The sequence below is a fragment of the Chlamydomonas reinhardtii genome, chromosome 10 (genome assembly GCF_000002595.2).
Source record: "Chlamydomonas reinhardtii strain CC-503 cw92 mt+ chromosome 10, whole genome shotgun sequence".
Lineage (NCBI taxonomy): Eukaryota > Viridiplantae > Chlorophyta > Chlorophyceae > Chlamydomonadales > Chlamydomonadaceae > Chlamydomonas > Chlamydomonas reinhardtii.
In genome coordinates this window covers 5,206,177-5,233,857 of record NC_057013.1, presented here as the reverse complement: position 1 = coordinate 5,233,857, position 27,681 = coordinate 5,206,177, and the positions used below count along the sequence as shown (strand labels likewise).

General features: G+C 62.7%; 4 protein-coding genes across 4 annotated transcripts; 3 read left to right on the top strand and 1 right to left on the bottom strand.

Moving 5' to 3' along the window:
- The first annotated feature begins 24 nt into the window (after positions 1 to 24).
- CHLRE_10g457100v5 (uncharacterized protein) lies at positions 25 to 3,000 on the top strand. Its single transcript, XM_043067081.1, has 7 exons — positions 25 to 143; positions 581 to 806; positions 986 to 1,114; positions 1,273 to 1,316; positions 1,571 to 1,709; positions 1,906 to 2,064; positions 2,246 to 3,000. The coding sequence occupies exons 1-7, from the start codon at positions 79 to 81 to the stop codon at positions 2,402 to 2,404; spliced, it is 921 nt and encodes a 306-aa protein (XP_042920478.1). The 5' UTR covers positions 25 to 78; the 3' UTR covers positions 2,405 to 3,000.
- Positions 3,001 to 3,104: 104 nt separating this feature from the next.
- CHLRE_10g457050v5 (uncharacterized protein) lies at positions 3,105 to 7,400 on the top strand. The gene is made up of 9 exons (XM_043067080.1): positions 3,105 to 3,345; positions 3,588 to 3,620; positions 3,801 to 3,995; positions 4,192 to 4,676; positions 4,790 to 4,909; positions 5,040 to 5,212; positions 5,357 to 5,580; positions 5,691 to 5,958; positions 6,222 to 7,400. The coding sequence occupies exons 1-9, from the start codon at positions 3,273 to 3,275 to the stop codon at positions 6,772 to 6,774; spliced, it is 2,124 nt and encodes a 707-aa protein (XP_042920477.1). The 5' UTR covers positions 3,105 to 3,272; the 3' UTR covers positions 6,775 to 7,400.
- A 2-nt stretch (positions 7,401 to 7,402) lies between these two features.
- CHLRE_10g457000v5 (uncharacterized protein) lies at positions 7,403 to 12,194 on the bottom strand. Its single transcript, XM_043067079.1, has 11 exons — positions 12,019 to 12,194; positions 11,345 to 11,601; positions 10,984 to 11,136; positions 10,774 to 10,819; positions 9,884 to 10,607; positions 9,424 to 9,556; positions 9,093 to 9,183; positions 8,807 to 8,877; positions 8,503 to 8,632; positions 8,064 to 8,185; positions 7,403 to 7,924 (listed from the first exon to the last, which is right to left on the bottom strand). The coding sequence occupies exons 1-11, from the start codon at positions 12,083 to 12,085 to the stop codon at positions 7,667 to 7,669; spliced, it is 2,052 nt and encodes a 683-aa protein (XP_042920476.1). The 5' UTR covers positions 12,086 to 12,194; the 3' UTR covers positions 7,403 to 7,666.
- Positions 12,195 to 12,504: 310 nt separating this feature from the next.
- Positions 12,505 to 27,630, top strand: CHLRE_10g456950v5 (uncharacterized protein). The gene is made up of 38 exons (XM_043067078.1): positions 12,505 to 12,982; positions 13,251 to 13,332; positions 13,476 to 13,577; positions 13,805 to 13,919; positions 14,165 to 14,346; positions 14,542 to 14,672; positions 14,925 to 14,960; positions 15,158 to 15,264; positions 15,414 to 15,449; positions 15,744 to 15,871; positions 16,117 to 16,203; positions 16,345 to 16,654; positions 16,772 to 16,883; positions 17,026 to 17,530; positions 17,662 to 17,696; positions 17,890 to 18,023; positions 18,293 to 18,475; positions 18,751 to 18,900; positions 19,053 to 19,123; positions 19,362 to 19,496; positions 19,806 to 19,968; positions 20,155 to 20,288; positions 20,490 to 20,596; positions 20,887 to 20,998; positions 21,273 to 21,381; positions 21,580 to 21,693; positions 21,874 to 22,028; positions 22,279 to 22,448; positions 22,735 to 23,038; positions 23,249 to 23,349; positions 23,543 to 23,693; positions 23,909 to 24,029; positions 24,219 to 24,485; positions 24,621 to 25,326; positions 25,563 to 25,656; positions 25,838 to 26,152; positions 26,389 to 26,554; positions 26,734 to 27,630. The coding sequence occupies exons 1-38, from the start codon at positions 12,897 to 12,899 to the stop codon at positions 27,537 to 27,539; spliced, it is 6,822 nt and encodes a 2,273-aa protein (XP_042920475.1). The 5' UTR covers positions 12,505 to 12,896; the 3' UTR covers positions 27,540 to 27,630.
- Positions 27,631 to 27,681: the final 51 nt, after the last annotated feature.

The window sequence follows — 27,681 nt, the reverse complement described above, 5'->3', positions numbered from 1 at the left end:
TCTGCTGGACTCTCGAGCATTCCTACTGTAATTGTGACTCATACACGTCATATCTTTATTGGAAAGTAATCATTTGCCATGGCTAGCGAGGAGCCCTTGCTGTCGGGTTTCAAAGAACGCCAAATACGCGGCATTGACAATCGGTAAGTACTTCATTGTGTATCACTCAGTGTCATTTATAGCCTGACATACCATGCGGGCCTTCGGTGGCCGGTGCGCACGCAAGGCGCGTGCAGCCGACCGCGGGCGCAGCCGCTGTTGATGTGCGCGCGGGTGCAATTATGCCGCGACAATATCATAATACCACTCGAGCAACACATGCGATAGCGCGGGTAGTCGGGGGCAGGTCGAAGCCACAGCGGGGCACAACGTAGTCCAGGTCCGAGGGTTTCGTGCCAGGTACCAGGTTTCGTAGAAGGTGCCTTGTCATCCCTACAAGTTTACGCACTTAGATGAGTCTACCAGCCCTTGCCTGCATACTTCTCTAGCCCATCCCTATCGTCTCTCCTGCTCTTCAATCGACCGAAGGTTCCTCTCATCCTCTGCCGCCGTTACCCCCTTCTTCCCGTGCGCCTGCCAGCCCTGCGTCCAGCATGCGCTCCGAGCTGGCCGTGTTGCTGCTGTTAGCGGTGTCTGGCGCCGCCGGCCTCATCACCTCCAACGTCGCCATAACTGCCACCATGTTTGTGGGCGGCTTCACCACCTGGCTGTTCCTCACGCTGCCCGACTACCTGAAGGCGGTGAAGGCCGCGCCGCAGGCGGAGCTGAAGCAGCAGGCAGGGCAGCAGGAGGCAGATGGGAAGAAGGTGAGGTGGCGGTGGGCCGGCGGCAGGGCGACCGATGGTGGCAGCCGGCGGGCATTTTGTGCAGCACGTGACGGGTCTCAAAGTACAACGCGGTGCGCTCGAACCAGTAAACGGACAGGCTGCTTGGTGCGTCAAAGCTTGTAAAATCTCCTCTGACGCACTACTGCCGGTGCGCACAGGCGGCCGCTGCCGGCAGCCTACCTGCCCCCGAGTCGGTGCTGGCGCTGATCAGCAAGCGCCGCTCCATCTTCCCAAAGGACTACACCGGGCAAAAGGTGTCGCACGATCAGATCCGGATGCTCATCGAGGTAAGGTCCGGCGCTGGGCTCCATGCGCGTGCGGCTCTGCGTGGTGGCTGGTGCTCAGGGACAGCTGATACGTTGAGCAGTGAAAGGCAGACCTGTGTTTCGACGAGCCTGCTAATACTGCACCGCCGGCTCCCTCACATTGCCTGACGCCCGCGCAGGCCGCCAACTGGGCACCCACGCACGGCCAAACCGAGCCCTGGCGGTGAGGTGTCGTGACCTGGCGTGTGACCGTGCATAGCAGCCGTCAGGCACACGAAACGTTCATTGTCCTATCATATGAATGCGGATGTTACAGAGGGGACAGTCCCAGCATATGGCGCGACAGAGGGCGCACTCACTCAGACTGCGCACGCGAGTTTTGGGCTGCCTTCGTGGCTTCCCAATCATCTCCGCGCAGACAATTGGGTTTCAGCTATCGCATGTACACACGTGCCCCTTTGCCCTGTGCGTTGCCAGGTTCGTGGTGCTGGAGGGGGCGTCCAAGAAGGAGATGGAAGAGCTGACGATGGAGCTCTGCCGCACGCGGCTGCCGGTGGAGAAGGCCGAGAAGACGCTGGAGAAGCTGCAAAAGAAGCGGGACAGCACCTGGGGCAAGGTGGGTGCGGGCCTGAGGGACGGTGTGGAATGCGTGTTGCGGGGAAAGGGTAGGTTGGCCTCAGGGCATGGGCGGCTGCACCAAAACACGCAGGACGGAACATGATTCGGGGCGTGTGCCAGGGACACAGGACTGCGCTTCCAACATACAAGTGTTCTTCAAACCCGGCTATGTGGCTGTCTACCAACGGACGCAGGTGTCGTGCTACATCGCCATCTGCTGCAAGCGCCAGGCCAAGCCGGACAAGCTGATGCCCGAGTGGGAGGAGATGGCGGCCACGTCAGCAGCCGTACAGAACATGTGGCTCATGTCCACATCGCTGGGTCTGGCGGCCTATTGGACCAGCTGGCAGGAGGTGAGCGGGGGGGCAGCCCGAAGCTGGGTCAAGAAGCGGGGCACAACGAGTGGGGGCTGTTGGAGAAGCTGGTGCTTGCAGGGCAGGAGCTTGGAACCAGCGTCTCAGCGACAAACGTAGCATGGAGCAGGGTTTCTATACATCCTTGTGAATCCATAATCTACTCGCTCCCTGGCATCAGGTTGCTCGCGAAGCCCCCGAGATGAAGACCCTGCTGGGCCTGGCGCCGGAGGACCGAGTGCTCGGCTTCTTCACGCTGGGGCGAGCGGAGCGGGAGCGAGTGGAGGGGTACCGGGGGGCGCGCGGCCCGGCGGCGGATAAGGTGACGTGGAAGGACTGAGGCAGGCGGGCAGGAGTCTGCAATGGGACAGGGTTTATGCAGGAGTGGCGGCGGTGGCAGCAGGTATGGGCGAAGGAGGCAGGGTGATGAGTCTTACAGATCAATGGCACAAGTACGGCCATGACATATTCGTTGTGAAGGCTGGCGCAGCCAGTGTCGGCCTGACAGGTTGGCTGGGAGTGAACCGGAGGGCAGGTGGGCAGCAAGTCTGTGCCTGGCGCAGCTCACTGGCTGAACAAGTACTAGGGAATATCGGGCAAGCAAACTTAGCTAGGAGCTAGGAGCTAGGAGTCCCGAGCGGTTTGCAATGTTATCCTTATGTGTATTTAGCTTGTTGCAGGAGTAAGTCATCGTCCAGTAGGTACACGAATAGCTACGAATACAATGCTTACTTGGCGACTGCTGCAGTAAAGCGTGCGTGCACTTTCGGTTGGGAGGCTGCTGTGAATGTTGGTATGTAGCGTACGGTTGCCAGGGTCCTTGTCGGCGGTCGCACGTCAAGTCAACAGCAGCATTCTGTTAGTGGGCTCCTGCTACCTGGGCGCGACCTATTGACAGCAGGCCTCTGATGTCAGAAGTCGTCCAACGAAATAAACCGGATGTTCACAGGGTGCCTAGCCAGGCACACACACGCACGGCCAACGTTCAGCCCGAGCCACAGGCCCGTGCCACAGTTACTTTCGTTAAACGCATTGCTATCGTATTGGCCTCCGCCTTTTTGTTGCGAGCGCCACTCTGTGCTTCACTCTGAGCCAGACTCTGAGCTCCGCTTACCTAAACGAATAATTGCAACACGCATACTTGCTACCTTTTGAGGCTTATAGAGACAATTAGGTTCAAAGGTTTACGAGGGGCGAGACAGCGCGCGATGTGCGCCTTGAATGCGGCCCACTTCTACCGTTCGCTAGCTGTAGCGCTGGTGCTGCACGCATGGCATGCAGGTAAATGATTGAAAATGTATGCTCTGCTGCTCTCCGACTCAGAGCCTGCACAGTGTGCGTGCCGGCGGGACATTGTCAGCAGCGCGCAACGCCCAACGCCCAACGAGTATCGAGTGTGCGAGCGGAAGACTGAAACAACTTCCCGGGCGCGTTGGCGCGCGGTATTCTTCTGGGCTCCGAGCAACGGGCAACGGGCAACGTGCTCACGCCCCCCCGTCTTCTTCTTGCCACCTTCTTAACAGGCGCAGGGCTTGTGGCGCCCCAAACAGAGCCAGGTATATCTTCGTTATGTGAGCGGACTCATGCATTTGCCTTGCCAGGAGGTTAGACAGTCCTGGCACAGAGGAAGCCGAGGGCCAGGCGTGTGAGGGCGGGGCGCGCGGGTTGCACGGTTCGGGACAAAGGATGCGTATCTCAGGCGCCAACCGCCCTGTGATTTATTCATCCGCGCGCAGCTTCTGCATCCGGCAATTGGACGTACAAGCAGCCTCCGCTGCAGCAGGCCGCCCCAGTTCCGCCGGAGCCTCCCACACCTCCCTACCCCGGGCCACCCCTTCCTCTCGCACCCCCCATCTATGCGTCATCGCGCCCGCCTCCGGCTCTTCCACCTCCGCAGCCGCCGCGCCCACCCCGCCCACCGCCTCATCCACGTACGTGCTGCTCTCTCTAATGACAACTAAATGCGTGGACGTACGGTTGTCATTGTCATTTTCACCAGAATGTCGTTCCTGTTTTATTGTACATGCACGTTTGTACTGTGTTGCGGCATGACGTCTACATTCCTCCCCGCCCTGTTCCTGCCCCTTGGCTTACCCACTTTGGACGCCTTCCTCGCTGCCTTGCCAGTGGAGTCCACAGCTGGTGGAGGTGGCTACGGTGCCTCCTTTGGCCTCGTTGTCGGTGTCGCGCTTGGTGGCAGCGTTGCGGTGGTAGCAGTGTGCGTAATCGCCTTTGCATTATCGACGACATGCCAGCGCAGAGCAGCGCGCGCTCATCACAAGGAGAGGCAGTACTTTCAACGCAACGTGCTGGCCGAGCAACTTAGTACGGATGTGGAAGCGGGAGTAGAATCCAGCAGGGGAGAGCCGGCGGAGGCTGCTGTTCATCAGCACTTTTCTGCAACAACTTTGTCTGCAGCCACCGACTTCTTCTCTCCAGAGCATGTGCTCGCGAAGTTGCCACCGTGGCAGCCAAATGGAGCTACCTGTGATACCGCCGGCGGTGGGGAGTGCTATGCCGGTTTTCTGCTTCGCCATTCTAGCAGTAGATGCGCACGAGGCCGTAATATACTGGTGTGGCGGTTTTCCCGCGCACCGGGCAACGGTTCCCAGGTGAGCGCCCTGCTGTGCGCCGCATACGCTAGCTATGCTGGCTTAACGCTATCCGGCTTCTCTGCTTGCTCCTCTGACGTGCTCCGTGCTTTCCCTTTTCACACGCGTCCCAGTCACCGGCGGCAGTGGATGGAAACACCGTTGATGAGTCACGATTGGAGACAGCTGCAATGCGACTGGCAGCCATAAGGCATCCAAACCTCTTGCCGCTCGTGGGAAGCTGCCTGACCTCCGTAAGTGGCTGCCATACATTGTGATCCCATCCATCCATCCTGTGACGCCACATTAAAGGGCACATTTGCTGCCCTCCCGTCATGTCTAACGCATGCCTTCTTACCTTGCGCTACTTTCACCTACGCGCAGCCAATGCTGGTGTACGGCGTCGGGTCTCTTGCAGAGGCCGAGCAAATCTCCATGCTGGCCGATGCACTACAACACTTACCACTCAGATGGCAGGCCCGATTGCGCATTGGTTCACATGTGGCAAGAGCTGTGGCTTTCCTCCACTCCCGGACGCCTCCTGTGTTTTGCGGAGTGTGAGTGGATGAGCAGGGGCATGTACGCATATGTACGCAACAAAGATGAACCGCACGTAGTTGACTGCACGAGCATCATGGCGATTGAGCATGATCGCTCATGAATCATACATTTGCTGTGTGCCGCCGCCGGAACCTTCGCAGGCCGCTGGACCCGTGCCGTGTGGTGGTTGATCACGTAAATGAATCTGCAAAGCTTGGATTTGTGGGGATAGGTGATGTGGCTTGCCCAAGCGGAAGCCTAGGCGGAATGCCTCAGGGGTCGGGCGCCGCGGTGGGGGCCTCCGACTCTGGTGGTGGAGCCGATGATGCAGCACAGACTTCTGTGCACTACGTGCACATGGGGATGCAGGACGTCCGCGAACTCGGTGCGTGTGAGCTGCTGCCAATGTCAACCCAAACCAGGGGTGCATGCACACCTTACCCTAACCCTTTTGCACTATTCAAGCCCCGTCCCCTCCTTTCCCCTCCCCAGCAGGTGTGCTTCTGCTCCGGTTGCTGACAGGTGACACGGCTGGAGACGCCGCAGATCTAGTTCTGTGGGTCCGCGGCGTGGTCAAGTACGACATGGAGGGGGGCGGCAACGGACAAACCCTTGCAAAGCTTGCATCCACCACCACCAGCACACGCGGACGACAAGGCCAAAACGACGTGCTGCTATGGCCTCCAGAGCTGGCGCTCTCGCTCGCCGATGTGGCGCTCAAGTGCGCCTGCTGCACCGAGCAGGGCGGTGTGCCTGATTTGAGGTGCGTGCGTTTACCAGTAGTGGACGGGACACGGTGGGCTTACTTTATTGGTGGCTTCGGCATGGGGCCGGCGCAGGCAGATAGTGCTAGCGCCTGCTAGCTGTGCAGCCCAAATAGGCTCATCACTTCATCGGCAACCAGTGCCTTGGCCTTGCTTGGGTACGATACGCACTGCACTGACATATACGTACTGTACGTTTACCCCCGCTGTACCCCTGGACGTCGGCACTTCCATCTTTGACACACATCGTCCCCCCTCACAGGTCCGAGGTCATTCCGCACCTGGAGCACCTGAGGCTGCATGAGCGGCCGCCGCCGAGTGATGGCCTGCAGCACCAGGGCACTAACGGGACGCCGCAACACGAGGACGGCCTGAGTCCTGATGGACCGGAGGTGTCGGAGGAGCAGGTGTCAGCTGTGCCGCAGCAGCAGGAGCCCCAGCAGGAGCAGGTGCAGGCACAGGTAGCGCAGGCAAATGCGGAGCAGGGGTCCCTTGGGGATCTGGCGCACGCGACGGTGCAGGGGCAGGAGCAGGGATCGCAGCAGGAGCAGGTACCGCAAGCGGAGCAACAAAGGCGAAACCGGCGGGCGGCACAGGCAGAGCAGAGCTCTCTGACGGAGCAGGTGCATCGGGCGCAGGGGCCACGGCAGGATCAGGAGTTGGGGGCCACAGGGGGCACAGGGGGCACAGGTGCGGCGGGCGTATCGGCCATAGGCGGCATCTCTGCTGCAGCAGGGACCGCACTACGGGTAATGGCCGCCGCCCTTTGGACATGGTGGGAGCCGCAGCGGGCTTTCGCCGCGCAGCAGGAATGAGAGCAGTAGTGGTGGGGATTAGCGAGGGTGTGTTGAATCAGGTCACGAGGTGGGGCAGCTGAGTAATGCAGACTTATACAGATGGGCACAAGTACGGCCGTCACATATTCGATGCAAAGGCTGACGCAGTTCGTGTCAGCTTGACAGGTCGGCTGTGAGACTGTGAGTGAACAGCAGAGGCTGGTGGGCGGCTAATTGACTGTAGATGCATCTTTGTGGACGTGGGCGCAAGTGTGAGGCACGGGGTTCCTGGAGTAGTGGAATGGCACGACCAGATGACACAATGAGATTGTCGGCACGGCCCCGAACTCAGGGGCGCCGCTGCCCGAAACCCTGAGATCACTTCTGGTGCTGACATCACTATTGGGGCTGATGAAGGGGCCTGTGTGAGTAACAAAAACTGAGTCATTGTTCTGCTGCGCTAATCTCTTATCAGACACCAGTTGACATGGTGCTGTAGTGGATGCACTTGGCGGGAGACGGGTAGATGGGCAGACGGCACGCCCCTTCATGGGCCGAGCGGAGCCCTCATTAACCGCGTAACGTGGCAAGGCATGCACATGGCGGCTGTTTCTGACCTCGTGCATGTCTGCCCCAACGGTCGGATTCGAGCGTGTTGCTCTGGTCCATTCTTACATGGAAAGGCAGGATGTGGCGTTGCCACATTGTAACACAACGCCTCCCAATCGAGGCGCGTCTGCCACCGCATTCGTAGGCCAATACGCACTTCGCAGTGCGACCCCTACCACACAACATCATCGCGCCAAACCCGGCTAACAAGCTGTCTCGTGAGCGTCCGCAACGTAAGCACGTGCACAACACCAACAGCAACACCCGCCGCCCGCTTGCCCCTCCACCAGACGCCCCCACAACCGCCGGCTCGGCAGCACCCTCACCACGTATCAAAGTTGCTAAGGGCGGATGACGGCTTTGCCTTTTTCACCGGCCGCTCGTCATCCTCCGCTACCGCCATCCGCGCTTGCGCCGCTGCAGGTGCCGCTGCTGCTGCTGCCGCTGGCGCCGCGGCAGGCGCCGCCGGTCTGCTCGCCAGCATGCCGCCGGCGATGTACTTCCCCACGCCGCTGCGCACGGGCGCGGGCGCCGCCGCCGTGTCGCCTCCCGCGCCGGGCTTGCTGTACCATGTCCCCACCTGGGTGCCAATGCCAAAGGAACACAGAAGGGAAGATGCTCTCAGCTTCATGCCTCCGAAAACCTCCAACTGATGAGCATACAGACGAACAAAACATAGTAAGACCGTGCTAGGACGGCCAAAGTGGACGCGAACCCACTTTGTTGAGGATGGGGTCCGACGCTGCCGCCGCCTCCGCGTCCGCTTTCTTGCGCTCCGCCGCCTCCGCCTTGCGCTCCTCCTCCTCCAGCTCGTAGAAGGGGTTGGTGAACACCGTGGCGCCTGCGAGGGCGGGGGCGAGACGGGCGGCGGGGACGGCGGCAAATTAACTGTGGCCCTTCCGTGTTCGCGAATAGTTCCGCTTCTAATCAGTAGTCACGCATGTGGGGCCGCGCGACCCAGCCACCCAACCCGGCAGCCCTGTGACACCGCCTGCATGGCCGCACGCTGCTGTGCCCAACTTTACCCCCGTTCCTGAACTGCTGCACCCGTGCGCCCTTGTCCAGTCACCGCTTGGAGTCACACCTCCCCATCCCCACCTCCCCTTCCCCATTTCCGCATCCCCACCTCCGCATCCCCACCTCCGCATCCCCGCGCACCTGTTATGGTGATGGGGCTTGTGGGGCAGTCGTCGGGGTCTGTGGGGGTCTTCTCCATGGCGCTCAGGATGTCCAGCCCGCCCACCACCCGCCCAAACACGCTGTGCTTGAAGTCCAGGTGCCGACAGGACTGAGGCACGGAGGAGATGCGGGGCGTGACGCAGGGAGGATACAAGAGGCCAAGAAAAGCGTGTGCGGGATGGTCTGATGATAAAGAGTCAACGAAACCGGTCTGCACACCAGGCCATCATGAGGCACATCTACCCCGGCCTGCATCGCACAAACGCGTGCCGAGTGCCCCTACCTTGAAGGTGATGAAGAACTGGGAGCCGTTGGTGTTGGGGCCGCTGTTGGCCATGGACAGCACTCCCCGGCCTGAGGGCGGCAGGAGCCAGCACGGGATGCACCAGCGGCATGAGCACCTTTCGCAATGCCGCTCGCAACTTCACAAGGCAAACACTTTCATCCCGAGCCCTCTTCGTGGCCTCCCCCCCCCCTCCCGGCCGCCCTCTCACCTTCCCATACTGCACATGGCGGAAACACCCCCCCACCACCACCACCTCTCGTGGCGCCTCCCGCCCGGCTCTCACCCGCGTGCACCAGTCTGCTGTCCAGCTCGTCCTTGAAGGTGGGGCCGAAGATGGACTCGCCGCCCTTGCCGCTGCCGGTGGGGTCGCCGCCCTGTAGGAAGCGCAGGGGACGGGGTGGCCGCAGAGCGAGGTCAGGCGGGGGCCTGGATGAGGCTGAAGCAAGACGTGCAGACTTTGCGTCGCGCGGAACGGCAAACGGCGTCAGCCTCGAAGGCCACAGTTGAGGAGCTCTTTTGCTTCCTCTTCGTAACGAGCCACGCTAGCGCCCGCCCCACGCCCGCTCCCAGCCCCATGCTCCAGTCATACGCTCCCGCTCCCACGCAGCCCTCACCTGGATCATGAAGTTCTTGATGGAGCGGTGGAAGGGCGTGTTGTCGTAGTAGCCCATGTCGCACAGCGCCAGGAAGTTCTCGCAGGTGCGCGGCGCCAGGTCGCAGTGCAGCTCCACGTTCAGGTCGCCCAGGCTGTTGAGGAGGGAGGGGAGGGTAGAGAGTTGGCAGCAGAGTTTCGGTGGCGAGAACGGAAGGCGAAACGTTGGAACAGATTGGCATGCGGATCAGGCAGCGGCTGGGCTGCTCATCTCAACCACGTGTGGAAACCGCGCGTTACCGTACCTGGTCCGCATGCACTTGGCCTCAACCACTCCTGGACCCGTGCCGTTCCTTCCGCGCATGTCCTCGTCCCAGCCCGCCCACTTCGTCGCCACGCACCGCCCTGCCCGCCGATCTTAATCGCCTTCAACCTCCCCCCCCCACACACACACACCCACGCGCCACCCCGGCCGGCCTCACTTGGTGTGCAGGCGCACGTAGCCCTTCTTGGTGGGCGTGCGCTGCAGCCGCGTGCGCGCCCGGTCGTTCTTGGTGCTGGGCGCCCACGCGGTGCTGGTGAACGACCGCGACGTTGCGCCCGTGCTCTGCGCGCTCTCCACGTACTTCACGTGCCCCTGCGCCTCGTACCAGGCCGACGGCGACGGCTTGCCGCCGTTGGCAGCGGAGCCGCCCTCCACGGAGCCCGCCGGCGGCTTCGCCGCCGCCCCGGCCCCCCCGCCGCCGCCCTTGCCTTTCCCTTTCCCGCCCGTGGGCGCGGCCGCCGGCGTAATCTTGTCGTCTGTGTCCCACGTCACGGCGCCGGGCTTGAAAGCCGGCATCTCCGTGTTCCGCTCCGGCGCCCGCAACCGCCAGTCGCCCCCTCCCGCGCCTGCTGCGGCCGCCGGCGCCGGCCCTGACGTCGAGGGCGCACCCGAGCCCGTCTGCCGCTCCTGCGCCGCTGTCGTGGACCCCGCTCCCGCTCCTGCGCCGCCGGCGCCAGCGCCACCGGCTTTGGCCTTTGCCTCTGCCAGCAGCCGCGCGGCCTCCACTCGCTTGCCGCCGCCGCCGGTGGCAAAGGCGTTCTTTGCCTCGCTGGTGTTGAGTGCGCCCAACGCGCGCTTCATGTCGTCTGTGGCATTGCGGATGTTGCTGACGGCGGCGCCGTCGGCGCCCTCGTCGTCGTCCAACGTCAGCTGCCGCTTCACTGGTGGGATTAATCCGTGGGGTGAGGTGAGGGCGGTGCAAGTTGGGGGAGTAGCACAGGCGGTCTGGAGCACATGCGCGCAGTGTGGTCGTGGCACTCTGAAGCTAAGCTCTCGGCCCTTACGTTAAGACCCACATATCGCAAGAATAATGTACAAAACACCCACCGTGGTCAAACTGGTCGATGGTGCGCCCTGTCAAGTTGAGCGGGTCCTGTTGCGCGGGAGAGTGACAACAACGCTCTTCAGAACAGCAAGGCCGAAGAGCTAGCCGAGTTCTACCGTTGCACATACAGTGGCATCGCACATGCATTTCGGCACTCGCTGTACGCCAGCGCCGCCGCCAGCCCAACCCACGGCCCAACCCCCTTCACATACCTGGATGTGTATGATGTCCTTGCGCGTGAAGGGCTCGTCCGTCAGCAGGTCCTTCCAGTTCTTGGGCTTGACGTTCAGCTCCTCCACCGCCTCCCAGCAGTACACATTGCCCGTGGTCTTGATGGCCACGATGTGCGTGTGCTCCGTAAACACCTGGCGTTTGAGGAGGCAGGTCGGGAGAGAGCAAGGGGATCAAGGGCCCCGGAACGCAGCATCCTGAGCAAAAGCCTACTTGGCAGAGGCCCGGGTAGCATCAACGGCAGCACTGACCTTTGCCGTATCCCAAGACCCCACATGCACCCCCAACTGGAGCGGCTCACTCATGCCTCCTCTCCCAGCTTCTGCTGCCACTGTCAGTCACCTTGCCCATAACGGGGCAGTTCCACTCGCCGTCCCCGTTCTTGGAGAAGTTGAGCCGCGTCAGGTCCTTCAGCGCCAGCGGCTCGCCGCTCACGGGGTGCTTTTTAAACTTCATGATGTACGGCACGATGGACGCGATGTCATACACCGTGCCGTCGTCCGTACACACCGGGTCCTCGAAGGGCGTGAAGTTGATGGCACAGCAGTGGAAGGGCAGGCGCTTGAAGGGCGCAGCCGCCTTGGCGCCCTTGTGCCCACCTGTGTGTGGTCGGTGGTGCGCCGCGACGGCGCGTTTCAAATAGGTCAGAAGGATAGAGGTGTGGAAGCGCGGCAGAGCTGAGTTGATAGACTGAACGCTGCGTGAGCTCCAGCACGCCACGGCCTGGCCGCGCCCCAGGGCTCGTACCCCAAACCCGCACGCACCCGCGTACGCACGCCGCTCCCCTGCAATCCCAGAATCCAGCAGAAGTGTCCCTCCGTGCACCCCCAGGCTCATAGACCGCTCTCGTGTGTGTTCATACGCCGCCGTGCCGCATGCCCAGGGCATGGATCCCAGGGCCGTGCCGACCGCCACCGCATGGTGGAAGGAAGTCGCCCTGATATTCCTCAACTATATAAGCGAATGGATAGCGAGTCGGCGCTTGTGCGCAACGTCATTTCCAGCGGATTACTTACCCCATTCTTCTTTCCATTCCTTCGTTGTCAAAAACATGCGGTCCTTTTGATGTTGTTTCTTGCCCATCTTGACTTGCTCCTAGAACCTCAAGCAATAGCAAATAGGTTGAAAGTTTCTCAATTGACCACGGCCAAGAAGGAGGGCTTGCACGCTTTGGCCAATATACTACGTGTGCAAACAATGTTTTTTGCTCTGCAGAGAGTTTGCCGCCAAGCTTAGTGTGCCTTCGCATGGGCACGCTCCAAATCCTCCTTTCGCCATTACCCCCGATCCGAGTCCCCCGTCCCCCGCACCGCCCCAATCTTGGCAGCCTGCTTTCGGGCCAATCGCTCCTCGACCTGTATAGCTCGGTGCCAATACGCCACTTGCGTGCCAATGCCCAAGTCCGGCGATCGCTACCAAACACCATCATGTGGCACTTCACCCGTAAGGGCCCAGAGCTTAGCTGGGTATTGCGTTAACGCTTTATGTGCAGCCCCCATGAACCCCAATGGCCAGGCCGCAGACGCTTTAGGCTGTGCCGGTCTCGCCGGCGCGTGATCTGCGCCTAACACGCCGGGTTCCGACACAGGAGCTCATGGGCTCGAGGAACTCGCAGGCACACTAAACTATATGACATATAGCTGCCTTGGATACATTTAGCACTATATAGCACTGTGAGGCAGCAACGGCGGGCGCTCGCGAGGCCCCACAAAGGTCGCACTCGAGTAAAAACGCGGCCCATGACCAAGGGAAGACGTTCTTACGGGTGAATGATCACTACAAAATGGCTGGGACAGTCAGGCAACGACGGCAAGCGAAGCGCAATTTGCAAAATCATTCTGGCGCTGGGCCTCTTCTATGGCTACTAGTATCAGTTTTAGCCTCTTCATATGTTATGCTCGCAAGCGAGCTACCAGCGACAGGCCTTCAATATCCAAGAGCGAACGATGAACTGGTTCGCAGTGCCGCTTTCGTGCAGCGGTGAGAGACGTACACAAACACACGGTGGATGAATTTCTGGGGTCCTGGGTCACTCTGGGTGGGTAGCCCTTGAGGGTAGGGGCCAGCGGTTGAGCCAGAATAGCGTGGCTGCACAGACCGCAGCCTACTACGCTGCACCACCGTGTGACCTTTAAATAGCAATACTCCTGTCGATACATGACAGCGCGCATGCCATTGTGTCTGTCTGCCATGTTGGGGCCGTCCGACAGCACGCCGCTCACACACGTGCACTACGTTACTCACACAGGTACGGCTCGGTGGTGGCGCCGCCGCAAATGGACTGGCGCAGTGTGCCGGGGGTCATCAGCCCGCCGGCAGATCAGAACCCCGTAAGTGGAAGTGCCGTGCGGAAGTGCCGCAAAGCAACTGCACCCAATGAAAGGGTGCAGCTGCGGTCAACAGGGCTACATGCAATCGCGTTCCTCAATATGTGTGACCAGAGTCCCATGGTCTTCCCCTTGAGCATGTGCAGTGTGGCGCATGCTTTGCCTTCGCCGCGGCACACGCGATAGAGGCGCGTGTGGCCATCTCAAAGGGGGATGCGGCTTCAAGCGTCCGCCTGGCGGAGATGCAGGTAAGAGTGCGGGTGCGGGGGACAACACGGCGGGGCGGGAAGCAAGGTGCTGGCACTTTCGCTCAGTTGCTTGAAGAGCGCCTCGTCGGCGATTGAGGTGATTGCATCATACACATGTTGCTGTAAAGTTGCCTTCCCTAGCGACCATCACTCGGGTGGGGTGTTAGTTGTGCTGTCAGCTGTCGTCCTGACACGCCGCCTCTTTGTATCGGGATGCCCGCTTGCAGGCGGTGGTGTGTGCGCAGGACGGTAACGGCTGCAAGGGCGGCTGGGTGGGGCAGGCGTACCGCTACGCAGCCACGTCGGGCCTGGTGCCGAAAGCAGCCTGGGCTGAGATGACGGGTAGGTGGGGGCATGCATGGAGTAAGGGCAGGGGAACATCCGGGCTGCTGGACGGGGAAGGTCGCCAAGACAGGCAGCATACATCATGGATTGACAAAAGGCTGCAAGTGAAGGCGGCCGGGAGGAGTGCGAAGGGCTTTTCGACGCGCAGCTGCTGAAGTGCTTTTGAGGCTGGTCGCAGCTCCCGCTTGACGCCGTTGCCACACAACCACCTGCTGAATTGCCGTTGCTTTGCCCCGCGCCAGGTAATGCCTACGTGGAGTCCCAGTACTGCCCCTCCCGGCGCCTTGCTGACTACATAAGAAAGGTGGATGTAGCAGACCCCGCGGCAGTAGCCTCGGGCGGCAGTAGCAGTGGCAGCGGCACCACGACCGCCAAGATTGCGGGCTGGGAGACGGCACCGCGCACTGCCATGGCGCTGATGAAGGTGCGGCGGCCGCGCCCATGGGTCAGTCGTGGCTGGGTGCTACTCTCACCTCTCGGACACAGGCACAGAGTGAACCCGCCGTAGTACGCCCGCGCGCGCCTCCTGCCTCCGACAGCCTCTCTTTACCCCAACTGCTTGGTCTTAGGAAGCAAGTAAAGTATCCCGCCACCACGACCCACTCTACCTCGTGCTCAGGTGTTGGCTAACCAGCCCGCGGTGGCGCTGGTCCACGCCGCCCCCGACTGGTCCGACTACCGCGGCGGGATGTACCGGGGCGACTGCTCGGCCGCCGCGGACGACGCCAACCACGCCGTGGTCGTGGTGGGGTGAGTGCGCCGAGGGCACGAGGCTGTGGGCGGGTTACGTGGTGGGCGTGAGGCCGCGGGTAGCGGGTGAGCGCGTGCGTGGCAGATGCCAGCAGGCTGTGGGTGGTGCGTGCCGGGTGGCGGTTGCGCACGATCCTGTGTTGATTCCGCACCTTGCGTGGAACTGGACAGCTTGTGCAAGCCGCTACGTGCTTGTGTTAATGCGTGGCATGGTGACCGGGGCGTGTCCGTATGTGCGTGGTGTCGCCGCAGGTACACGGCCGACGCCTGGATCGTAAAAAACTCCTGGTGAGGCTGGGGTGGAGGTGGGGGGTTGGTGAGGGGAGGAGGTCGGGCTGTTGGATGGCATGGGCGGAGTGCGCATGAAGAGCCGCCCGGAGCATGCCGCTTGCATCCTACCGGCAGGCAGGGCAATCAATTCCTTACGGTAGTAGCCGCGTGCGTTCAAGAGCTGCGTTGGCGTGCATTACTTCCGCGACCGACAGGGGCGCGGGCTGGGGCGCGGGTGGCTTCATGCTGCTGCCGCGCACCGGCAACAGCACCAACAAATGCGGCGTGTTGAACTCCGTCACCTACCCCGTACTGGACAAAGGTACGTACGTGCAGCATTCCTGGGAGTTGCTATCGCCCGTGTCGACACGTTTGCGAGTGGGCCAAGTTGCTTGCTTGTATGTCCGAATGGCCGAGGACGAAAGGGCATGGCGAGTCACTTTCGCCTGGTGCCGGTTACCAAACGTGCAGTGAGCCCAGAGCGCCGCGGAGAGCTGCTTCGCCAAGGTGCGTTGCACGTCAGGACGAGCGATGGCTTCTGGGGGAGGTGCATGCCTGGGCCCGACGTACCGTGTACGTTCCCGTTGTCAAAGAATTGTTCCGAACCCAGGAGTGCGGGGGGCTACCAAGGGGGCTACAGTATGATGCAGCTCCGAGACGCAGGGCGGCCTGCCCCACTCCATGCGTAGTCGCTCATCGCAAACAAATGCACGCGCTGCAGTCTAGCGCGCGTCAACTTGCACATACCAAAGCGAGCCGTGCACCCAAGCAACGTGCCGCGCTGCCGCCAAACCCTCACAGGCTTCTGCCGCGCGGCCGGCAAGGTGTCGCTTGCGGACGTGGCGGCTGGCAACGTCAGCCTGGCCGCGCTGGCTGTCCGGTTTGGGGTGCCGCTGAACGAGATGATCCGTGTCAACAGCCACGTGCAGGTGTGTGTGTGTGTGTGGGAGGGGCGGGGTGTGTGTGTGGGTGTGTGTGGGTGTGTGGGGGTGGGTGTGGGTGTGGGTGTGGGTGTGTGCGTGTGCGTGTGCGTGTTGGGTTGGGAGGGTACGGGTCCCGAAAGCATAGTAGCGGTAGAAAGTGGTGAAAGGTTCATGCCAATGCCCACAGTGTCGACGAGGTACGACCAGACTGGGGACGGAATCTCAGACGCATTTTGCTGACCCGCACACAGGTTGGTGTGGATACCCCGCTTGAGCTGATGACCAACTACTACATCCCGCCCTGCACCAAGGAGGTTCCGCCGCAGCCCGTGCCCAAGGTGTGGATTTGTCTGTGTGCCGTACGTGTGTTGTCTTGTCTGTCTAACGACCTCATGCCCAATTTTACTTAAAGAAACGCTTTTTCAAGGGTCGCTCTTAGTACCGGAGTACCTGCAACTCCATGCATTCTGTTTTTACAGGCCTCGTGTGGCACGACCTATCGCATTGATGCGGTCGCTGACAGCGACAGCGACGCCGTGGTTCGCATGCTGAACGCCTTTGAGGGCGCCGGCGAGGCGGGCCGCGCCGCGCAGGCACAGCACGCGGAGCAGCTGCGGATGCGGCAGCGCGCAGTTGAGCGGCAGCGGCTGGTCGCTTTCGAGGAGGCCCAGCGGCTGCGGCGGCGGCAGCTGTCGCAGGCAGGACGGATGGACGCAATGGCCCAAACTGGCGAGGCTGCGGGTGTTGTTGGGCGCAGGTCGCTGAAGAGCCGTCGGAGCCTGATGCAAGGTGTGTGCTTGTCTTGGCAGAACGGTGAACAGTGCGGGAGCATGCGCCAGGCGTGCGTGCCGCCCAACGTGCACGTGCATTCGTGAAGTAAGGTGTGTCGCCTCATTGCACGCACAGGGGGCGACACCACCTCCGGCTCGGACCCCAACTCTGAGCCGCTGCCGCCGACCGCCTGGCAGCACTGGCGCGAGGACTACGACGTCCTCGCCGCAAACATCAACCACCACAGGTACGGTCTGCAACAGCCGCCTCACTGGGGTGCCTTCGCCCGCCGTATGTACGTGCGCACGGTACATCTCCAGCGCTGGACGCAAGCAATATTCACATGAACTGCGCAAACACGCTAAAGTAAGGGGTAACGTAATGCGCAGGTTCCCTCGCGACATGAACACGAGTGACTACTCCTCTGTGGCCACCACCCGCCTGCTGCTGCTGCGCGAGGCCTTTCCAGTGCTTCTCAGCCCCGACAGCCAGCCCATTGCCGCCGCCACCCGCTACGGCGCCGGCCGAGTGCTGGTGCTCGGCCAGCGCGAGATGTGGCGGGAGTTCTACCAACCAACCGACCCAACCGAAACCGGTCACGTGGCGCAGCAGTTGCTGTTTAACGGTTTTGGTTGGCTGGCGGGCTACGGCCGGCCGGCGGCGGCGCAGGATGGCATCAACGCCACTTGCTACGCGACCGGTTTTGCGGAGAGCGTGGAGGAAGTTTTCGACGCGCTGGATGTTCTGGCGGCGGGCGGGCCGGACGGGTCGTTTGATGGTCCCCCGTCGTACCGGGAAACGCAGTACGACGGCTTCCCTGTTGATGTGCTGACGGCGGGCGTGCAAGAGACCGGCCGGCCGTACCTGCAAGTGCTGGTCTTGACCACGTCCCAGGTACCGCGCTGCTTGATGTGTAATGACTGTGATGGAGAGGTCGGTAATGGAGGGAGGATCCGTCTTGCAAGCAGGCTGTGAACATTTTGATTGTGAGCCACACCACGTTTTGGAATGCATGCATCACACAGGTCTTGGCAGGCTACCTGCAAGACGCCATCCGCAAGTAAGTGCGTTCGTGGGTGCTTGGGCCAGGGCGGATAAAGGCACACGCAACACGGCGGCCCAGGTTGCCGCATCCTGACTTGGCGCAACTGACTAATTGCTTGGCGCGCACAATAGCCAAACTCATAGCGCGAGTAACCAACATGCATACACGCAAGCACTTGCCTCCTGACACGTGCGCTCCCGCCCCGCAGCTACGTGGCTGCTGGTGGCGGCCTGCTGGTCGTGCACAGCTCTCGCAACGTGGAAGAGCTGCCCAACGCCCAGTTCGCACCGGACGAAACATTTGCGGAATTCTACTCCTGCAACGACCTGCTCGGCGAAATGGGTGGGTGCTTGGTGGGCGAGGGCAGATAGCTGCGGGGTGCAACCGGCCTGTTTCATGAGATTTGTCTGGTGATGACGCGCAGCGGGGGGAGTAAGGGCCTGGGCCCTGGGCTGTCGGCGGTATGGGCCCGGTATATACAGAATTTTGGGCGTACGAACACAGCTAGTCCTACGCACCCCACGCCCCCCACGAGCCCCATCACGCGCCGTGCCGTGCCGTGCCGTGTCCCGCCGCCGTGCCCCACCGCCGTGCGCCCTATCTACCTGTAGGCATCCTCATTTCACCCACCCCCGTGGAGGAGGCACCGCTGTGGCGGCCGCCGCTGCCCGTGCCCCACCCCGCCCCCCTGTCGTACTTGCTGCTGAACGCCGAGGCGGCAGTGGACACCCTGCGGCGCTACTACGCCGGGCTGCTGCGGCCGGGGGAGCTGGACGTGGATGACTTCCAGGCGGGTGAGAGAGGGCAAGGGTGAGGTTTGGATCATCAACTCATCATGGCTGGGTGCGCAGGGTTACAGCAAGCATCGAGTGCTCGGTGATGACGCGTGTTGGGAAGCGTGCCGTACGTGCGCTGGGGTCTGCAGGATCGTGTGCGATCTCGCCGTTAGGATGCTTCGCTGCAGCACTACGCTCCGTCAACGGACCACCGTGTAAAACCAACCTCAAAAGCTGAGCCACTGCCTCTGCTCATCCATGCACTCGCTCGCTCCGTCCACTGGCCCACGCAGCTGTCGCCATCATGGAATACGCCAAGAGCGCGCTGAAGACCGAGGCCGACCTCTTCCCGCGCCTTTTCAACGCAATCGCGACCGTGCGGGGGCCGCCGCCGCCGCCGCAGGCGCCGCCCTCTCCGCCGCCGCCCTCTCCGCCGCCACAGGGTGCGCACGGCCTCGGGCTCCTCGCTTCCTTGCGCCCGCTGTTGCGTGATGCATCTGGACCTCTGGATGGCATGCGCATGCTTGCATCCTGATCCAAATGCACCAATCACATGCCTGTGCCTGTGCCCGTGCCTGTGCCGGTACGCATGCAGGCGACGACTTGACGGGCGTCACCCGCCTGGGCCCTGTGTACACGTCCTGGCTGAACTCCTACGCACTGGAGGTAGCTACTGCTGGCTACTTGGTTAGGGCCAGATCACTGCTCCCACAGCCCCACAACCCGAGCGTGCCTGCTGCGGACCCACCAACAACTTACTGTCACGTGTGTGCTGGAAAGGCTCTTGAAGCCATGCATAATCTTATCCCCAACCAGGCTTCCTTGCCGTCAACCCGCCGTGTTTCAACCGCCCTCTCGCCGTACATGTCATCACGCCTGCCGTACACACCAATCCCAACTGCAGGCCATCTCTGACTACTTGGATCCGTACGACGTGGTGTGCCCCCGCGGCACACACGTGACGGGCTTCAAGGGCCGCGCCTGGAGCACGTTTGACCCTGCCCCGTGGGGAGCCACGTCAGGTGGCATGCTGGTCACGGTGGGTGCGGAGTCCTTACTACTGCATCCTTGTGAGATGAGAAGGGGCCACTGTGTAGGTGTGCTTGTGGTGTGTAATGTAGCAGCTGCAGCAGGCAAGGTCCGGACTGATGCCCGAGCACGGACACGTCCCGTTCGAGACATCCTTCAATGCCTGCTGCCTTAAGACTTGCACACGCACGGCTTGCAAGCGGTGGTGCCTCGCACCCACCTCAACCTCTAAGCCCCCATGCATGCGGCCCCAACTGCTGTCTGTCGTGATGGAACGTGCGCTCTCTCTCTCGCTCGCTCGCCGCCATGCCCCCTGCAGGAGTTTGCGCTGGTGTGCAGCAACGGCAAGATGCTGTCGGTGGGTTACCCCACCGCCCCCTCCAAGTACGACAGGTACACCAACGACCCACCGTACGGCAATGAGGGTGGCCTGATTCCCACCGGCTTTGAGGACTCCAACGACGACGGGCTCAATGACTCAGGTGGGCCCGGGCCTCCCCGAGCGAGGCACTGGGGTGTAGTGGCGGCGGCGCGTGGGTCGCTGGGGCATCGGGCAGCATTGCACCATACATGGTGTGTTGCCTGCTGGCCACTCGTGTGCTAGCATGCTGATAGATGTGCCCGACTTCGTACAAGGCCCCGAACCCCGACCCTTGATGGTGAGACAGGGTATGACAGCGGCGATGACGTGGCACCGTCCTTTGGCGTGGACTGGTCGGAGCAGTCCTGCCCCGGCGGGTACGACAGCATACGGGTGCGGCCGCACAGCGATGACACCGTTAACTTTGCCAAGCCGCTACAGGTGCGCGCTAGCTGGAGAGCTCCTGGTCTGGAACGTTGTGGCAGGGCACGGGTTCGTTGGGTGGGAGCTGTGAAGGAAGAGATGGCGGCTGATGAAGGCAGCGGCTGCGCCGTACGGCACCAGACACGTATGTACGGCTCCCGGTCACCAGACCGCTAGCGTGTTCGCATCCCCGCACACCGCCGCCTGGCACTGCCGCAGATGTTCTTCCGCTGCCGCGACACCGCCGCCTTCACCACCTACACGGCGGGTGTGGGCATCCTACAGCTCAGCCCCGAGTATATTTACGACTACGACCCAGCAACCTGGTGCGGGAAGGAGCGGCGGGCTGGAGGGGTTGTAGATAGGGGGTGCGGCTGCTGTGTTTAGGGGCGGCGGGATGGGGCAGGAGGCGGCGGGGCAGGAGGATGGAGCTTGCCAGGCTCACGTGCCCTGTCGGCTGCCCCACTTGCCCGTCGCGTCTCGATCCGCTCGCACCTGAGTTTGAACGCATCTGCACTTGCGCGCGCGCACACACACACACATACATACACACGCACATCGTACACACCTTTCCCCTTGCAAGCTCGCTAAGAAACAAGCACGTACGCACATGCAGGTACATTACCTCGCTGCGCAACCTGGCACGCGGCACGCAGCAGCTGACCGAGCTGCAGTACCTTGCACAGCTGGAGGACGTGCCGGGCGTGGCGGCCTGCCCGCCAGGACAGGTGCGTGCACCTGCACCAGGGGACAGGCGGGGCAAGATGGGCCGCCATGTACTGCTGCTCGGTCTGCCGCGCCCAACTTGACAGATGGGCGGCGGAAGGCCTCCTTCGTTATAGGTTTATAAACCAAATGCTTCCGCATGTTGTCCTCCTCATCTTTCCCGTTGTCGCTTCAAGCGCTTGACGGCCGGATCCAGCAGCGCCTGTGCATCCATGTTGTGCATGTCGCCCGCCCCCCCCCCCCCCAAACATCCTTGCAACCCCCCGCCTCTCGCAGGCTCTTGCCGGCCTCCAGGGCAGCCTGTACGTGCCGCATGTGACCGACCTGTTCGACCCCGAGCCCTACGACCAGTTCCTCGCACCCACCGGCCCGCTCATCAACCCCGGTGAGGACAGCAGGGCAGGGAGGGGCGGGGCGGGAACAAAGACCAGACTGTACGGTCGAGGGCTAGGTAAGCACGTGAGCCGCGTCGGATTGAGGGTGCGGCGGGGACAGCAGCATGTTCTGGTGCCGGCCTGATGACAGACTCTTACGACACAAAGAAGCATTTGCACTTGTCTCTTGCATCTCGCTCCCTCTGCAGGCTACACAGTCATCCTGAGCATTCAAGACGCCTACTGCCGGCCTATCGGCGACCTGCCAACGCCCAGGCCTGCTCCAGCCGTGGCATCTCCGCGGCCCCCGCTATCCATCCCAGGTAGGGCGCGTCCCCGGCATCGGTATTGCCGTGCACACGCCTGTTGATTGCGCAAGCTTCCCCAGCCCCCGGCCCCCTCCTCAAGAGCACACATGCGCACATACCTAAGAACTACCATCCAGCTTCACAGCCGCCCGCCTGTGACCTTGCCTTTCCATCTCGCGCCTGCTTAACTCGCAGCCCCCAACGGCACCGCCTACCTGACGAGCGTCACGGCCACGGGTCTGAACTTCGATGCCGGCGCTGCTGGCGGTGCCGCGGCCTTTGTGGACACAGTGCTGACGTGCGGCTCTGGATCCGTCATTACAGGCATCGTAGCGGCGCAGGAAGGCGCGGTGCGTGTGTGAGCTGTGCACCGAGCGAGTGCATGGGTGACGCGTGTTATTTTTAGTCCCAGACCGTCGGGCTCACGGGTGAATGGGTTACAAGGTCAACCCCATGGGAGCAGGTATGCACGCAGTGTTTGCTTGAGCCCGTCCGGCACCGGTGCAAGGGTACGGTCGCGTAATCGGCGCAACCCCAGTCTCATCTATCAACAAACCAACCTGCCAACAGCTCACCTTCAACCAACCATTCAACTGACAGACCGACATCAACTACCTGGGGGTGCGCTGCTCCGACGGCTCCAGTCAGGGCGTGGGGTCCTACCACCCCTCCGCCGAGTCGTCCGGGTACCTGGTGGACAACCCCTGCCTGCTGGGCTTTGACGCCGTCAAGGCCATTGGCGGCCGTGGAGTGTCGTACTTCGACGGCAGGTGTGTGTGCATGTGTGTGCGTGCGTGCGACGATGGGGCTAATGTGTGGTGCATTAAGCGTGGCAGGTACACTCAAGGTTGCAGCAGGAGGAGCGAGGGACAGCTCGATTCAGCACCTACCGGCATCCTTGCCCTTCCCCTGGCACACGGCCATGGTCGGCCACTTATCCATACGCCAACGCCATAGGCCAAGCCCAACCGCCTGCCTGTCCTGCTGCCGGCTTGCCAGCGAATGCCACAAACCAAACAGCTCATTCCATGGTTCCCGCACCCACTGCATGCGCAGCCTTGGTGCCGGCCTTGGCGGCTTCGCGGTGCGCTGCGGCAGCCCCCTCAATGAGGACGGCGGCGGCGAGGCGGGCAGCGCGTGGACCCGCCTGGGCAGCTCCGTACTGACTGGCGTCAACCTGCTACAGCAGCCATCCGGCGGCAGTAGCAACAGCAGTGGCGGAGGAAGCCTGCTGTACGCGTTGACAGAGGCGAGCATCAACGCGCCTGGCGCGGTGTGCTCGCCGGGGCAGCGCATCGCGGCACTTCGTGTGCAAGCGGTGCCGCTGGAAGTGGCCGGCGGGGCGGCTGGAGCCGGCGACGTAAGTGGCACTGCCGGTGGCGCCTGTGTGAGGTGTGAGAGACTGAATGAACGCGCATCCCTAAGCGCGTGTTGCCACGTGTTGATTAGGCTCTGGAGCATGCAACGCCTGTAGCAAGCAAGGGTGTGCACAACGGTGCTCAAACAACGCAATTAATCGGGGCAGGGCACATTCGCCGACAACATACTGTGTGGGTGCGTGTGTCTGCAGGCGGCTGGCGAGGGGTCGCTCTCCATCGCTGCGGTCCATTTCTACTGTGGTGAGGTACCGGGGCCGCCCAAGGACCGCTCCTTCCTGGACATAGCCACTCGGTGCGTGGGGACGGGGGTACGTGGGGATGGGGCGTTGGGTTACGGTGTACGTCAAAGTGGACGGACGGCAGCAGGGCTGTCTCCAGCACTCCCAGAAAGAAACAGGACGCAAGCGGGCGGGAAGAGGAACGAGGGCTGGGGTGTAACTAGCAAGAAGAGGAGCGCTTGCTCGAACACGGACATGCACGCGCAGGTACGGCATCACACTGAGTGACCTGTACGGCGCCAACCCCACGCTGGACCGCACCCAGCCCGTGGCGGCCTACAACGGCACCATCATCAATGTGCCGCAGCTGTGCGGCGCGCCGCCCACTCAGCCGCCTGTCACCACCATCGCATCCGGGGTGAGAGCACCGCTGCACGCTGAGGGTACAACAATGCCGGCGTGGCAGTGGTGCCTGGAGTTGGGTGTCGGAGGCATGCCACACGCACCAGCACACACGCGCGGCCCTTGTGTTTTCCTGGCACACAAACTCATGCCCTCTCTCCTTGTGCTTTCCCAACACACATACACACACATACACACACACACACACACGCACAACCGTGTGCGCCGCAGTGCCCGCTGTGGTGGCCGCTGCCCAACATCACCGTAACCGGCGCCGAGACTTGCGGCGACGTGGCCCGCGGCTTCCTGCGTGGCAACCTGCCGTACCTGAACACCGTCAACAACGGCTTGTGTGAGTACGGCACGCTGGCTGCCGTACGAGTACGGGGCCAGAGGTCAAATGACTCTGCATGCGGCTGGCAGCAGCATGAAGAACGGACGGCGCTGGAATGCTGGCACAGCTTGGTTCGGGTCGGGTCGCGCCAGCTGCGGCATGTTTGCCCTTCACTTGCTTTGCCACGCTGACCCACGTACCGTACAGGCCCCAACGCCTCCACCACCATCCGGAGGGGAATACGCGTCTGCATCGCGCCGCCAGCCGGCGTGCTGTCAGTCGGCCACCACCGCCATCGCCACCACCACAGGTCGCTGCGGGCCGATAACACCACCACGCAGAACCCAGCGGCCGGACCTGCAGCTGCGCAGCAGGCCTGCCGGGCTAGCTACCTGGTGTCTGTGGGAGACTCGTGTTTGGGCGTGGCTGCCATTCACGGGATCGAGGTGGAGTCGCTCCTCAACTGGAATCGAGGTGAGGCATGTTTGGAGATATGCCTTTTTGTGTTTGGTGGATTGCACGATACATCGATTGGCACTGCGCGGGTGCTCATCAGCCGTTAATGATTATGGAGTGTGAGTATGGCGGCATCTATTTCTTTCCATGCAGGCCTCAACTGCTCTCTGCTGGATGCCGGTCGCGAGCTGTGTGTCGCCAAGCGCACCGCCAACGCCCGCGTGCCCTTGCCGCCGCCGCCCCTGCTCGCCAGCTCCTTACCCGCGCCGCCCCCACCGCCTCCCAGCCCACCCTCGCCGCCGCCACGTCCGCCTGCACCCCCCACCGACCAGTGGAACCTCCAGCCACCGGGCGTGCCGCACGCACCGCCGCCTCCCGGTTTCACCACCAGCCCTCCTCCCCTGCCTGCTGTAGCATCTCCCCCGCCACCAACTACAACCGACACCGACTCCGCCCCTTCAGGCGGTCAGTCGTCCTTTTCATCTCCGCCGCCCCGCCCGCCGCCGCCCTCTCCGCGTCCCTCGCCGCCACAGGCGCCGCCGCTTAGCCCCGACAGCCCGACGGCGCCGCCACGCTTCCCACAGTTCCCGCCGTCGGCGCCGCGTGCCGCTGCGGCCGACGGCCTGGCCCTCACGCCCTGCGCCGCCAGCCCCTCCCCCTGCGGCCCTCCACCCAACACCTGCACCAACCTGCCCCGCTCCGCGGGCTCGGCACTGGGCTACGCCTGCGCCTGCGGCCCCCTGTTTCTGGCCTCTGCCGACAACGCCACGTGTGTGCCGCTGCGCAACCGTGCCGTGTTCCGGCCCTCCTTCTCCAGCTCACACCTGCGCGGCGTGAGCGATACAGACTCCGACTACAGGTGATTACTGCTGGTTGGAGAGGGCGGCGACATATTGCTTGTGCAGCTGGATGGGCCGGGTGCGGGGCGGGAGCGTGTCTGCAACCACACATACACACACGTGTGCACATATCGCGATATCGGTCCATCACATCGCTCTCATTCAACATTCGGCCTTTAAGTGCCATGCATGTTGCCCCGCGCCTCCTTGCCTGCCCTACTGTGTGTTTTATGTGTGTCACGAACTGTGCGGTCAGGTTCTCCAGTCTGTGGGCCATTGACGGCTCCGCCTCCGCCCAAGATCTGCAAGTCACCAGCGGCTACTTCTCCAGCGGGCGCGGAGACACGCAGGTGAGGGCGCAGCCGCAGGTGCAGACGTGCGTGCTCTGCTGCATGCCTCCTTGCATGCTAATATGCTATGACGATCGCTGCACGATTTGGTGCCGCTGGACACACACACTCACACCACCTGACGCCCGCAACTCAACAGTCAGACCCCTTACCCGCCTTGCCCGCCGTCCTGCCCTCGCAGCCCTGGCTGTCTGTGGACCTCGGCTCCCCCTTCTACATCACAGCCGTTGTCATCAGGCTGCGGCCCGGCGGCGTGGGCGCCTCCCGTTTAGGCAACGCCGAGGTCCGTGTGGGCCTCACGCCTATCCGGTCCGAGCCAGATGACCGACCCGGCCTGATCCTGAACAGGCTGTGCGGCGGGCGCATCGCGACGGCGGCAGCGCCGCTGGCGCAGGGGCAGGACGTCGTGTCGGTGGAGTGCGGCCGGCCGGGCTCACCCCCGGCGGGGCAGTGGGTCACGCTGCAGAACTTCCACCCGGCCGGGGAGCTGCTACAGGTGAGCGTCTGAGCGAGCTGCGGCGTGTCGCGGCTCTGTCGCAACTGATTGTGCCTGCCGCCAGCCAATCAGTCAAGGGCGCATTTCCAAGGGAACTTGTATGGCAGAAGGAAGGTTGCTAGAGCATACACAGCTACGGCCCCGGGCTGTAGCCGTCTGTGTCCGAGCCGCAGCACTTCACCGGCATCATGCTTACAGATCCTGTTCTCCAACTGACTTGAATGCTCCTCCCCAAGGTGGCCGAGCTGGAGGTCTATGTGCGCGGCCCGGTGCTGTCGCTCGGCTGCGGCACTGAGGGCGTAGACTGCGGCGGTGACGGCGAGCTGGTCGACGACGGCGCCGGCGGTGTGCAGGCTGAGACCAGCCCGGACGCGCCGCCTGCGTCCGCCAGTGACCCTTCAGGTGCGTGCGCACCTCACCATCTCCCATGGCTGCGGCCGGGACATGTTAGCCAATGCCAACCAGCGCGTGCACGCATGAGGGACGCAGTTTAGAGATGCGCGCTGCCCTCCGTTTGACCCAGCTGACATTGCCCTGGTATGACCCCGCTGCCTCCCTGCTGTGCTCACAACCGCCTGTAGGCCCCCGCGTCACCAGGCTCACCAACGTGACTAAGCCCTACCGCCTGGGCGTGTCGTCCCTGCCCGTCTTCGCCTCCTCCTCCGCGGGCCCCGACAACGCCCCTGAGTATGCCTTCGACGGGATCGGCGTGGCACCCATCGTGTACGCCTCCGGATCCAGTTCTGGTTCGGGTTCCGCGGATCCTGAATACGCATCATCACTGGACTCGAGCGCGGGGAGCGGCTTCTTCCAGTCCGGCCCCGGGGACATGAGTCCCTTCCTGTCAGTGGATCTCGGATCGTCCTACGTTGTGACATACGTACGGCTCTTCAACCGAGCAGATGCGTACGGCAACCGGCTGCGCAACGTGTCGGTCTGGCTAAGTGATGCGCCCGCCACCGACGCGGCGTCAGTGGCGGCCCTGGCTACAGCTGGCGGCGGCGCGAGGCTGTGCGCGGTGCTAGACTGGGTGGCAGACGAGGGCGAGGTTGTCCAGTTGAACTGCACCAGCAGCGGCAGCAGTGGGCGCTGGGTGGTCGTGCGCAAGGCGGCCGCGACAGCAGGTACGCCGCCACCCCCGGCGGGCGACGAGGTGTTGGCCCTGGCGGAGGTTCAGGTGTTCGGCCACCGCGGGGAGCCGCCAGGTCCAGCCAAAGCCGTGCCTCCACCAGGCACCGGCGCATCCAGTCCACCACCGCCCACCGGCCGGCCGTCCCTTCGGCGGCCGCCTGTGTCAAAACGCCCGCGGCTGTCGGCGCGCCCACCGCGGCGGCCGCCGCCGGGTCCCAAGCGGCAGCGCGTACGAATACAGTACAGGGACGATTAGCAGTCCCGAGTAAAGCACTTTGCATCATCGTCACCGTCATCGTCGCTGCAACAACCATTGGCACTGAATTGCATCTTCATCCCCCATCATTCGTACTGCCGGATTATTATGTAGAATTCTTGGAGTTTCCTGCTTGCGTAAT